Source organism: Chrysemys picta, chromosome 14 (assembly GCF_011386835.1).
Source record: "Chrysemys picta bellii isolate R12L10 chromosome 14, ASM1138683v2, whole genome shotgun sequence".
Taxonomy (NCBI): domain Eukaryota; kingdom Metazoa; phylum Chordata; order Testudines; family Emydidae; genus Chrysemys; species Chrysemys picta.
The window spans coordinates 11,080,540-11,094,456 of record NC_088804.1 but is presented as its reverse complement, the minus strand read 5'-3'; the positions used below and the strand labels follow the sequence as shown (position 1 = coordinate 11,094,456).

Here is a 13,917-nt window from a genome sequence, read left to right as displayed (position 1 = left end):
CTTCAGCTGTCACTTTAACTGAAAAGTACAAGAAACAGTCTGAACTAAAACTGCACAAAATCACACGCAGAAAGGACACTAATAATTACCTATGCCCCCAGATGCACATAAAATTTCTGCTACATCTGTAAGTATATATATAGATACACAGAGAGAGCAGTGTTAAATAAATGTGTGTGTATATAGTTGCATATAACTGTCTTATATCAAAAGCATGCCTGTACCTGGTTATAACAGTGCTGCATAAATTGCTTGTGTCCTAAACTGTGTGTAAAAATGCTATACCAAAAGAAACAACTTATCTACTGAATTATTCTACATATTTTTGGTAACTTTTGCACTCAATTATAAATGTTTACCTGTGTACCTACCTAGAAATACCATTAATAAAAAAATAATAAAAATAAGGAAATGCAGAGGTATACCTTGGTCTTTAAAAGTGTGTGAAATTACAATGCCATCTTCTGGAAACTTAGCAATACTGCATCCTGATGCATAGTTCACTGAAAAAATAGACATATGACGTTACAATGCACAGGCTATGAATGCTCTTTTCCCTCCCCCCTCCCCATTATTCAGTTAACTGTGAAGGTCAATAGAGAAAAGAAATGCATCAATCATGCTTATATGAGTTCTCATATTCTGATTAAAATCACCATATAATCTGCATAGTCAGTGAGTTTTTTTTTTCAATTAACTGTTAAAGAATTTCCAAGCAAAGGTTTCAAATATTTCATTTCATATATTTCACTCAAGTATACTTTCATTTTAGAAGTTATAATGTTATAATCTTTCTCAAACCCAAAACAGAAGCTTAATTATTTTATCTTCTACAAGCCGCTGTTATCACTATGAAAGATAGTTATTATTTGTATTCCAGTGGCCCACGCCAACAATCAGGGATTGTACAAACAAAATTAGAGGCAGTCCCTGATCTGAAGAGCTTACAGTCTAAATAAACAGAATAGACAGAGAGTGTGAAAAAAAGGAAACAACATACAAGTAGAAGATTGGAAACTAAGGCAAAGGGAGATTAAGTGACTTGTCCAAGGTCAACTAGAAACCTGTGGCAGAGCTATAAACTGAATCCAGTTTTCCTGAGCCCCAGTCCAGAGTCTTTCACCACAAGACCATTCATCATAATAGCTATAACCTCAAACAATGAAACGTATCAATCTATATGGGTAGACATATTTAAATCAATCAATTATGGATAGAGAATTCAAAGGCCAAGAGGACAAGATGTCCTAAAGAACATCTAAAAATTATATACGTGTGTCAAAAGTGGAATGTTTTGAGGAGTGACTCCGCATGTGAATTTTTTTTTAAAGAGAAAGAACTTCAAAATTTAATTTAAAATATTAAGTTAAAATAGGACAAACCTGAACCTTGATATCTGTATATGTTTAATTAGTCAGTAACTATAGTTTCAAATTCAAAAATAAATAAAACACTCAGAACTACATCTGGAACGCAAATACAAAGAAGACCACAGAGTTTATTATACAGATATTAATCTAAAATCTAATAGATTTTTTCATATAATTCCATAGGAGTGTTAGAGTTGCAGTATCTCTGAAAGTCACATGTCCCATAAGTATAACTATTTCCCCAAAGAACATTCTATTCTTGGAGTAGTCAAGTACTGTATTCCATGACTTACTTTCATGGTTTGCCATGGTAAAATCCCCTTCGTACAGCCCATCACTAAAGGCCATGTTCCAGACAGAGAGAAGATCATTGAGAGCTGGAATATTAGCACCTCCAGTATCTGGCATCCACCACTGCCTACAAAAATTAGAGCATGGCACAACTTATTAGTATAGAAGATCCAAAATTTTGTTTCATGACAGAAATCCAAAATCTCCCTGGATGATATTCAGAATGCACCAAAGCAATCAGTACCAAGGACATAAATGTCAATGCTTATTTGGCAGTGACAGTTTGAACACTATGACTAGGATTTTCAAAGAGGTCTGAAGTGATTTATGTGCCAAAATCCCAATGCATTTCTATGGGATATAGGCACCTCACTCCTTTAGGCTCCTTTGAAAATCCCAGCCTAAGTTAATTAACATTACAAATGTGAAATTCTCAATGTGGTCCAGCTTTACAGTGAAACGAAGTGTGCTTTATAAGAACAGGACAAAAAACACCTTGAAATAAAACATTTTGACATATGTCTACTTGGTTTGGCAAGGAAGGAAAAAAGCCAATGGCTCAAATCATTTAAAAGCTGTCCGAAAGAATGAGGAACTTCTGATATTTCCAATAAAAGAAAATATTGTTTGTTAACAGTTGGTTGGATCATTTCTGGGTTAAAAATAACACAGAGTTGACTTATTAAATGTTTCATTATTAGTGATGCTCATGTATTTCCCCCTTTATAAAATATATAGGAATTATTTCAGATATTTGAATACTGGGTCATCTAGCTAATTGATACCATTCATAATCTATGTTCTCCTTCCCACTCGCCTCCCAAAAACTGACAACTGAGAACTTTTTATTTAAGTAGTCATTGTTTTTACTAGTCTCTATATTTGTGACATATGTTGCCTTAAGATTATATATAAATTTACAGCAATTGCTGTTAAAAACATGCCCATTTGCCATTAGATAAAGACAAAGTGAATTTAGCATCTGCAGTATTCCCTTCCTTATACATATTGTGGGAAACACTGCAAATACTAAAATAATGTTACTTCATTATCTAAGACAATTGACAAAGTTTTTTTTTATGATGACCTCCTTATAAAGAGCAATTATGTTAAGTTGTGATTCCCGCTGACCCGCCACCACCAACTAATACCTTGTGTTTTCATCGTAGAACTTGACTTTTCTCATCACTGAAGTGTTGTACCAATCACTGAACACTATTAGCGAGAGTCCATTATCAACATCCCTCCTTAGCTTGGTGATTTCTTCAGGAAAATATTCTTCCTCACTGTCCACCATCAGTAAGGTCCCTATATGAACAGAGCAAACAGAATTCATAATCTCTGACGGTCTAACCAATGTAATGTTATCTCTATCCACAGAACTCATGCAGAAGGTAGCATCTGTGCAGTGTGCCTAGGCTGTCCTAACAATATGCTCCAAACTGACTTGAAGGAGCCACCATTAGCAGTATCATGGTACTTCAGTTTCCATGTCCTTTCAATCCCTAATTTCTTTCAAGAATGCCAATAATAAGTGTCAATTGTAATGATGGTTTCTAGGATGTAGGTACTGGATTAAGACCACCAACTCCTTTAACGTGTCATGCTACAGAGGAAGTTATAATATTTCTCATTTTTCGCAATAGCAATGTTCCCGCTTTCTGCCCCGGCCCTCTAGGGCCTCTTTGGACAATTTAGAATTTCCTTAAATCCAGGAGGAGACAGATGCACTGATAGTGACTCTATAGTTATATTTCAGCCAGGATTTTTCCTTTGACAAGACCTTAAAATCTCACAAACAAAATCAGTGGCTTGCCATCCTGAGCAGGAACATACAGCCATTAAAACAGGAAGGCTTCAACAACGTGTGTAAGAAAATACCAACATGAAAACAACTCAGTAGTGAATATTACATGGATCAGTGTGTTTTGAAGCTGTGCATATGTAGGGGAAGAAGAGGAATTCTGTAGCGTCTCTAATGTAAATACACAAACCGGTGATTAAGTCTTTACATGAGATAGATTGGATGTCCTTTAATATGTAAAGCTTTTTACTTTGATGACAAGTTTAATTTTTATACTTGATAATACAAGAATGAAGAATGAATCCTGGCCAAAGAAACAGTAAAGATTTGAATGGTAATTGCTTGCTTTAATACAGAAAACTGTAAGTTTAGTGATCTATCGCCATGTTTTCCTTCTGTTCAAATACTATCTTTTATTACTGTAGCTGCTGTGAAGTCATAATAGCCAGATTAAAAAAAATATTGAGACTTCTTGCTGCAGAAAATTAAAAAACGGTCTTCGTTATTTCATTTAGATATGCCCCTGAGTATGTCACAATGTTATTATAAATAACCAAACAAAATAAGAAGGTGACTTATTTGCCCCACAGGAAAAGTAATTGGAAAAATATATTCGTATGCCCTGGAATAAACAATTGAGATGTTCATTTGCTACTAGTTATCGAGGCACCTTAATTCTTCACTCTCTCTCTGTAATAAAACATTTCCTAATAAGAGGTACATTAACATTATTCTTTCTTCCTTCTAATATTGCTAGAGCTCTTCTTTCAAACCTGTCTATTGGAATTGTTTTTTCCCCTCCTATTTGCTTTGTTATATATAAAATGGTAATAGGACAAAAGCATTTCAACTGGAAGTGTTAACAAATTGCAGCATCACCAAGAACACAGAAGAGAATACCATCACCTCCTCCCCCTTCTGCAAATGAAGTTTTTATACAGAAAATGCTATTCAATATATTGGACAGTTGAGTAGAATGAACATCAAATTCATTTCCACTTTTGACTGAAGGTAATTTTGTATATTTATCCATATGTGATAGGATATCCTTTATAGTTTATATATTTATGCAAAAGAACAGTCCTATTCTAATTTCTGAAAGCCCAATAGGCCATTTGCTTTTTCAGTGAATGCTGTTACAGTTTAACTTGTATAGGGATTTCCATTAACACAATTTGAGGAATTTAATATTTAGAGTATTTAAATGTATAAGGCTGAAACAAAGTTCGCTGTCATGCAAGAGAACCTTGTTTGGCAGCGTCCATGTGACACTGGCATTTGTCTTAAGGGCTTCCTATTCTCCAGCAGCGAAATGAAGACAGCATGCAAGGTGGTTCCACTTATCATTATAGCAAACCCTATATTAAGGTTGCCTAACGCTGCCCATGATAAAGGATTCTTGCAACCTTTTCTTTAAGGTCTCACACTTTCCTTATTTGCAGCAGTCCTTTGATATTTGGCGGGGGGGGATGCCCGAAGGCTATCTAGGTGCCTTCTCTTTGTTCCATGAACTGTAAACTGTTGAACATTGCTATTCCTCTTCTCTCACTTCCCTTCCTTGAGAAGATTTTGGCAGCCTGCCATAATATTAATTAAACCCATGAACAATGTAAGACCAAGATTCACCACCAAAGCAACAGCCACAGACAAAGTAGTGAGAATACATTTCTATGATTCGATATACAATGCGATATAGGGGCTAGGGAAATCAGAACATTATGGCAGATTGAATGATGAGTTTTCCTCCTTCTCAGCCTATTAAATATTTTTGGATACAGCGAAAGGAGAATTGACTAATTTTACTGCCAAAAATGGAATACTACAGAGAAACTTCCTTTGTAAAATTAAAGACACATTTATAATGCATGCAGTTATTTTTCTAATAGCATGTACTCTCTGGTATTTTTTCAAATCTTTTCAATCCCTTACAAAGATAAGAAAGCTTCTAAAAAAAATTAACCGAACACAAATAATGCATGACTGCTTACCATACTGACTAGCGTCAAAACATGTAAATGGTGAACCAAGAACTTCAACAAAATATCCCATGCTTCTTAGATGCTGGTACATATCCCTGAAGTTTGTATGGATGTGGTCACCATTCCTAATAAAAATAAAAGTAAACAAAAATAGTGGTCAAGAAATGTAAACATCACATGCACAAACCTAAACTACATTATCTTGTTATAGGGTCAATGTTCATTTTCTTTTCTAAAAGAGACATTTTCAAATGATGGCTTCTAATTTTCCATGCATAATCAACTCTATGCACAATTCTGTGCAAACTGTATCATCTGTGAGAGCAGTAATAGACTGCAATGAATTACACAAACAACATTAAGGGCTGGGTTGAGGCCTCTTATGAAATACATTAGCATCTGTTTCTTACACATCACAAACAGAAAAAATTACCCCATATCGAAACCAGCTGCTCTTACTGACTTTCCTTCCCACAGGGTGAGAGCAATGCCAGCTACCAGGAGATGAAGCAAGTAAGTGGGACTGACTTTGGAGAACTGCTGAAACCAGTGGAAGCAGCTCCTGGCCACTTGCCAAGAGCCATTCTAGGGAGACAGGAGTATCCCTGTTCCCCAGGCAGCTGTTCAGAAGACACCCAGCACCTGTAACCTGCTTGGTTCCCATTGCTTTCTCACTGTATGCTCCCTCCCACACAGTGCCCACAGTCCTTGTCTCCACCCAAGTCAGACTCTGGAGTAGTTCCTTTTTTGGTACTAACATCAACTTCTTTAGGCGTGAGGGACCAATATGGAGACATTTCTCAAAAAGCAGGGGCCCTAGTCTGGAATCTCTCAGGTTGCTTTGATGTGTGCCAACACAGACCATAATGTGTACACCAGTTCCCTATCACAAAGAGGATAGAGGAGCTGAGCAAATGCCTTATTCAATCTGTAATTAAACTAAACTATTACGTTATTTTTAAAAATTAACCTTCAGTTTGAGTTTTCTATAATGAATCTAGCTGAATTTGTAAAGGTGTTTTGTTTTTTAAATGAGAGCAAAACACTTTAAAAAGAGGAAGCCTTAGTTTTCAAATACATTTCATTCTTTACAGATATCAAACTTTTCTTCAGAAATCCAGGAAATAATTTAAATAAGTTGTTAATAAACCACAGATAAAGCTCAAAAACTCCATCCAGAAGCTGTATTGTTTTCCATTAAATTATTAGAAAATAAAATTCCCCATGTTATGCTGGAAGTGGGATTGTGTTCCCTAGACAATAAAGGTACAATACACCCTCGCTATAACAAACCCCTGGGGATCCAAGCCATTTGGTTCTTATAGCCAGGGGTTCGTTATAGGGAAAGAAACCTGCTGTGTGTGGGGGGGGAGAAGGGGTGGCTGACACCTTGAGCCCCGCAGCAGAACTGAGAGCTCCTCCGGCCCCGGGGCCACGGCAGACAGCTCCTCCGGCAGCAGGAGGAGCTGTGCCCCCACCTCCCTGCAGCCCTGGAGCCAGAGGAATTGTCAGCCCCCTGCTGCAGGAGGCGGGGCTGGAGATGGGATGAAGGGCCGGAGATGGGATCAAGGGCCAGGTTCGCTATAGCCCAAGGTTTACTATTACGAAGGGTGTTATAGTGAGGTTGTACTGTATTGCATGTCATTAATATACAGTCAAGAAATAAACCCACAGAATTAGTTACGATTTCTCAGATAAAACAGAAGAGACACACCAATCTAAAGGATCATTCTTCATCCTCAAATTATCTCTGGGGAAGTATCCTGGTGGATAACGAAGATTGTGATACTGATCCCAAAGGACTCGCTTGCTACGAGGAGGGGTAGGAATAATCTTTACTTTTATTGGGAGCTTCACAGTAGAAGTCTGCTCTGCACCACTTTTAGACTGGAAGAAAAAACGGAAAACAAAAATAATGAAATGCTTTTCCTAAAAGAGTATTTACAATTTCATTTAGGATTATAAAGGTCCAGAAATACTGAAGAATGATTTTTGATTTTTATTTGCCAAGTTACCCACTAAAACAGTTTCCCAGTGCCAGCAACGAATGTTCAGAGATGAAGGTCTAACCCCATAAATCACAAAAGTATTGTAACCCCATTATAAAAAATCCTTTGTATTTTCAGTGGTTTACATTTATGCTCAGAATTTAAAATATTTTAAAAAAGCATTTGAGACTTCTCCAAAACAATGAGTTCTTTTTTTGGAGAAAAAAATAATTCTAATTTATTATCAATCTCTGAAGATTTCCTATATTCCACCAGTTTACTTACAATTTATATTAGCCTTATCTCTCTGTGGAGTTGGCCATGTGAATAGGGTTTTTGTTTCTCTGAGTGCATTCATTTCATGTTTATATCATGCCCTCAACTGTTAGATTTCTTGCTCAGACTATTAAACCTTGTCCCCAAATTCAACTGCACCCAAGATTATAAACCTAAACCAACCACTTAGAGGGATATTCATTTATCACTACATAATAAAACACTGAAATGAAGTAAACTTACTTCATTTTCTGCAGGGGACAATACTGTGATCATGACATGACCTTGAGCAATGCCTTCCCAAGATGCTGCTTTCTTTGCTACAGAGATAGAAATTGCTAGGTATCCTGACCAAGGCCATAACACCGGGGAATAGGAAAAAGCCACTTCAATATTATCTCCATTCTGTGGTAAATAGGGCTGCCAGTCTGGCTGCAGAGTAGAAAATAGAAAGTGTTGGTAATTATTTTAAAATGTTGATGAAGGAATATTTGTTGTCACAAAGAAGCTACTAAATTTTATATACACTGCTTAAAAACAAAAACACATTTTTGGAGATCATGTTGTGCTCAATTATAAAATATGAAGTCTGGGAGTCAAATATTGTATTAGCAGCAAAGAGCCCTGTGGCACCTTATAGACTAACAGACGTATTGGAGCATGAGCTTTCGTGGGTGAATACCCACTTCTTCGGATGCATCAATTATTTAGACAGTGAGCTTTTGGGCTGCCTTTAACAGGTATTTGTACAATCACCAGAACAAATGGGTACTTCTGTACTAAAAATAATAATTAATAGAAACAGTTTTCCTCCAACAACAAAAAGGGATGACTAAAGGGTGTCCACCCAAATTATACAAACTTGGTCTAAGTGTTAATGTTAGCCCAGGATGTTGGAAAAGGACTGCAACATGCATCGATCTTCTTTTAAGATTTAATCTGTAATAATGCGTTACTGACCTGCCCAAGGACTATTCATTGTCTTTATGGCAATAGTCACTAGACCAGGGAAAGAGAGTTAAGGTTGACTATCACCTGGTAATTAGGTCACTCATTTAGGACATGGGAAACCCAAGTTCAAGTCCCTGATCCAATGACTAATTACTCATAAAAAGTGGAACAGCTTCAGCAGGAGAGGTTGAGCCCAGTAGTTAGGGTACTCTCCTGCAATGTGGGAGACTCAAGCTCAAATTGTTTCTCCACAGCAAGCAGATGGGGGACTGAACCCAGGACTCCCACATCTCAGGCAATAGCATTAAGCACTGGGTTAAAGCTGATAAGAGAGCCAGCCCATCCTCTAGACATGTTACAACTCCAGTCCTCCTCTGCTTTTGTCAAAATTCCCCAAATTGAAACAAAATCTTTTGAGTTGGGTTGAAACTACATGTTTTAACCCAAATCAACATTTTTTTGACTTTTTGAATTGCTGAAAAAATTTGTTTTCAGTTCGACTCAAAACGAAACATGTTTTGATTTTTCAGAATTGCTAACACTTCAAAAAATCCATTATTCACACAGCTCTAGGTGTACCAGGTTTATCATGCCAAACAGAAAAGTAAGCACAAAGTATTATCCTCTCTCTAGTCAGAAAACTTGGTATTGATGAAATAGCCTTGACTTGGGGAAGGATTAGCAGCAGCACTTCAATGTGAAACATTATTGTTCCAAGTCACGGCTATTTATGTCTTACCTTGTCTACAATTCTCCCAGTGACACCCATACCATTAAGGATGGTAATATTAACAATAGTTGGCATTCCTCCATAATAAATAGGTTGGGAGCAATAGGGCCACATGTAGGGGCATTCTGTCAAGTCAATGTAGCTTGGACTCAAACTGAAAAAAAAAATACATACAGTAAATTTTAAAAAGTACGTACAACATGATCGTGTTAAAAAGTCAGAGGTAAAATTAGCAAGCTATAGTCACTCTCACAGCTCTGACCTTTCTTCCCAATGAGTCTGAGACATAAAATTAATAATTAAATTAAAATATAACATGAGAAAGTTTTATGTCAGGGATGGTCTGGTGATACTTAAGCCTGCCACAGCATGGGGGAATGCATTTGATAATCTTTGAGGTCCCTTCCAGCTCTACATTTCTATGTTGAAATAAAGTTATTCTTTTTATTTTTAGAATGAAAAAGAAAAAAGAAAAAGTAACAGGACACAATTTAGCACAATAAAAATAATCTGGTGTTGGATAACTAAAATTGGACTATTTCTCTAGTTAATTGCTGTATTCACAATACTTGTTAACGTAGTGCTAAATTTTCCACTACACACCCAGGGGATTAAACTAAGGAAGGGAAGAAAATGTAGAAACCTTCATAATAAAGAGGTGACAGATTCCTGCCCCTATTCTTCTCTAATTTTAGCAAGATGATGGCTTCTGACAAGAGGCTTTTCATTAAACTCTTCCATTTGAATTATGTAATCTATATGCAAGTTCTCTTCACCATGTGAGCATGCAGACTGCTCAGCTGAGCAAGATGTGTGACTTTCTTTTAAAAGAAATATTCAGAATACAATGAACATGAATAGATTATTAATTAACTAAGAATTAACACTCACCTGGCCTGTGGCTTATAGCTATTAAGGATCTGGTAGGCTCTAAGAAGATCCAGTTTGCCATGCCCTTGCTCAAACATGTTAACGCCAGGAAGCCTACGTGCCGATGCAATCAGGGCCTGCTTCATACTAGCTGGATTCACCATTTCACGCTTTTGAACTGTGCTAAAAATGACAAAATGTTTATTAGATTACATTTAATAGGCACTGTTCTGGTCTCAGGCTAGGCATAGAATGAGAAATGAGACTAAGGCCAGGTCTACACTCAAAAGTTAAGTCAACGCAGCTACATCGCTCAGGCATGTGAAAAATTCACATGGCTGAGCAAAGTAGTTCAGCCAACCTAACTCCCAGCATAGACAACACTAGGTCGACAGAAGAATTCTTCTGTCAAACTAGCAGCCACTTCTCAGGAAGCGGATTTACTATGACAACAGGAGAACCTCTCCTGTCACAGTCGTGAGCGTCTTCGGCTGTGCTGCTGTAGCGTTTCAAGTGTAAGCAAGCCCTAAACTTATTCTAACCCATTCAATTTAAGCAAAACGTAACTGACGTTAATCTGTTATATGCATAAGCTATGGTTAAAACTGGAGAATATCACTTAAGTGACTTTTCAATGGAAATGCTTAAGATGAAAATGGAAATGGCAATTTCGCCACATATTGCTCCTTAAAACATGTATAATTTTTCATCTCTACAACCCAATACGCTCAACTGTCAACAATATTTTCAGCCCAAGAGATATTTTGTTCCACGTCAGAAGCATACTTGAAGTTGAAAACATCTAGCCCCGTTCTCTGGAAATCTAAATATTTATATATCTTTCTCCTTAACAAATACCCACTTCTTTTTAAGGAAAACAGAAAAAGCATACTTGACTATTATGTTTGAAGAAAACAATCGCAATTATATTCAAGAAATATACAGGCTGCTAATACATGTGAATAGTTAGTGAACTATTGTAATATTATTGCAAGTTCAATGTAGAAAATGAAAAATCCTCTTTTTCATACAGCTATTTAGCGCTTAGCAGAAAGATTTAAGAAGTCATATAATGATATAAACAACCAATGCGCCCACTGCCCCCGCATACATAAAATGTATAGTATTTAGGCACCTGGTGTAAGAGCAAAATGCAAATATCTCCCTTTTTTACCAGAACAAATGGACAAGTAAAGTTCAGTGAATGAAACAAGCTATTAAAAAGTATGGCAAAAATGGATCAACATTATAAAATATTTTATTTAAATCTTGTATATCTAATAGGGCTGTCAAGCGATTCAAAAAATTAATCATGATTAATTGCACGATTAATCGATTAATTGCGCTGTTAAACAATAATAGAATACCATTTACTTAAATATTTTTGGATGTTTTCTGCATTTTCAAATATACTGATTTCAATTACAACACAGAATATAAAGTGTACAGTGCTTATTTTATATTTATTTTTTATTACAAATATTTGGACTGTAAAAAAACAAAATAAATATTATTTTTCAATTCAACTAATTCAAGTACTATAGTGCAATCTCTATCATGAAAGTTGAACTTACAATTGTAGGACTATGTGCAAAAAATAACCGCATTCAAAAATACAACAATTTAAAACTTTAGAGCCTACGAGTCCACTCAATCCTACTTCTTGTTCAGCCAATCGCTCAAACAAACAAGTGTATTCACATTTGCAGGAGATAATGTTGCCCACTTCTTGTTTACGTCACCTGAAAGTTAGAACAGGCGTTCGCATGGCACTGTTGTAGCTGGCGTTGCAAGATATTTACATGCCAGATGCACTAAAGATTCATATGTCCCTTCATGCTTCAACCACCATTCCAGAGGACATGTCCATCCTGATGATAGGTTCTGTTCTATAATGATCCAAAACAATATGGACCAACGCATGTTCATTTCATCATCTGAGTCAGATGCCACGAGCAGATGGTTGATTTTCTTTTTTGGTGGTTTGGGATCTGTAGTTTCCACATCAGAGTGTTGCTCTTTTAAGACTTCTGAATGCATGCTCCACACCTCACCCTTCTCAGATTTTGGAAGGCACTTCAGATTCTTAAACCTTGGGTCAAGTGCTGTATCTTTAGAAATTTCACATTGGTAACGTCTTTGAGTTTTGTTAAATCTGCAGTGAAAGTGTTCTTAAAATGAACAACATGTGCAGGGTCATCATCCAAGACTGCTATAACATGAAATATATGGCAGACTGCAGGTAAAACAGAGCAGGAGACATACAATTCTCCCCCCAAGGAATTCAGTCACAAATTCAGTTAATGCATTATTTTTTTAATGAGCGTCATCAGTATGGAAGCATGTCCTATGGAATGGTGGCCAAAGCATGAAGGGGCATATGAATGTTTAGCATATTTGGCATGTAAATACCTTGCAATGCTGGCTACAAGAGTGCCATGCAAATGCCTGTTCTCACTTTCAGGTGACATTGTAAATAAGAAGCGGGCAGCATTATCTCCCATAAATGTAAACAAACTTGTTTGTCTTAGCAATTGGCTGAACAAGAAGTAGGACTGAGTGGACATTGTTTTGGTTTTGAGTGCAGTTATGTAAGAAAAAAAATCTACAGTTGTAAGCTGCACTTTCATGATAAAGAGAATGCACTACAGTACTTATATGAGGTGACTTGAGAAATACTATTTCTTTTATCATTTTTTACAGTGCAAACATTGCAAAAAAAACAGAGCAAAAAAAAATAATATAAAGTGAGCAATGTACACTTTGTATTCTGTGTTGTAATTGAAATCAATATATTTGAAAATGTAGAAAAAAATCCAAAAATATTTAATAATTTTCAATTGATATTTTATTGTTTAACAGTGCGATTAAAGCTGTGATTAATTGCGATTAATTTTTTTTAGTTAATTGCGTGAGTTAACTGATTAATCGACAGCCCTAAAATCTAAATATTAGGCCCAATAGATATAGATTATTCAAGACTACTTAATGTCTCAAACAGAAAAACTGTATTTGTTGTTCTTCAGAGAGTTAGTTTTCATAAGTGCAGAAACAAATATTTTTAATTGAGGGGCTTTTTAAAAGTCAATTTACAGATCTTGTTAATCAAACGCATTTGAGATACGTGTTCTTCCTTTAATCATTACCTTACTAGCAAAGTGACAGCACCTGCCACTACCGGAGAGGCAACACTTGTCCCAGAGAGGGAGCGGCATCCACCCTTCATACCAGAACCTCTCACTCCAGAGCCATAAGTAACAATATCAGGCTTCACTCTACCATAACCTCCTGGCAGTTCCTATGAATTAATTAAAAAAACAGTTTATGTTTAGATCAACATATCATTTACTGGTGCTGGCCTATGTCAGAGACAGGATACTGGACAAGATAGACCCCAGGTCTGATTCAACCTGGGCAATTCCTATGTGATTCAAACTATTCTGTATATGTTTTAGATTAGCAGTTCATATACATTTTTCACTTTTTTTTTTTTTAAGTAGAAAAAATTTAAATTCAGAAAATTTTAGACTTCTTCAGACAGCTTAAAATCATAAGTCTTAATCAGTCACATGTAAGACACAGGAGGAAATTATTCCACTCTACCAGACAGTGTTCCTTCTAATTTTTCCCACCCATGTACGGAATGAATTTTGTTATG

The 13,917-nt window shown here is 36.3% G+C and overlaps 1 protein-coding gene across 1 annotated transcript in view; it reads right to left on the bottom strand.

The window, feature by feature from the left end:
- Positions 1 to 13,917, bottom strand: part of MBTPS1 (membrane bound transcription factor peptidase, site 1) — a 44,252-nt gene that overhangs the window by 8,246 nt on the left and 22,089 nt on the right. Inside the window, exons 10-18 of the mRNA XM_005306289.5 lie at positions 13,406 to 13,557; positions 10,281 to 10,442; positions 9,399 to 9,543; positions 7,952 to 8,140; positions 7,159 to 7,331; positions 5,454 to 5,569; positions 2,813 to 2,969; positions 1,664 to 1,788; positions 426 to 503 (exon numbers count right to left, since the gene is read on the bottom strand). Of these exons, the coding sequence (XP_005306346.1) occupies positions 426 to 503; positions 1,664 to 1,788; positions 2,813 to 2,969; positions 5,454 to 5,569; positions 7,159 to 7,331; positions 7,952 to 8,140; positions 9,399 to 9,543; positions 10,281 to 10,442; positions 13,406 to 13,557 (1,297 nt within the window). The remainder of the gene's footprint in view (positions 1 to 425; positions 504 to 1,663; positions 1,789 to 2,812; positions 2,970 to 5,453; positions 5,570 to 7,158; positions 7,332 to 7,951; positions 8,141 to 9,398; positions 9,544 to 10,280; positions 10,443 to 13,405; positions 13,558 to 13,917) is intronic.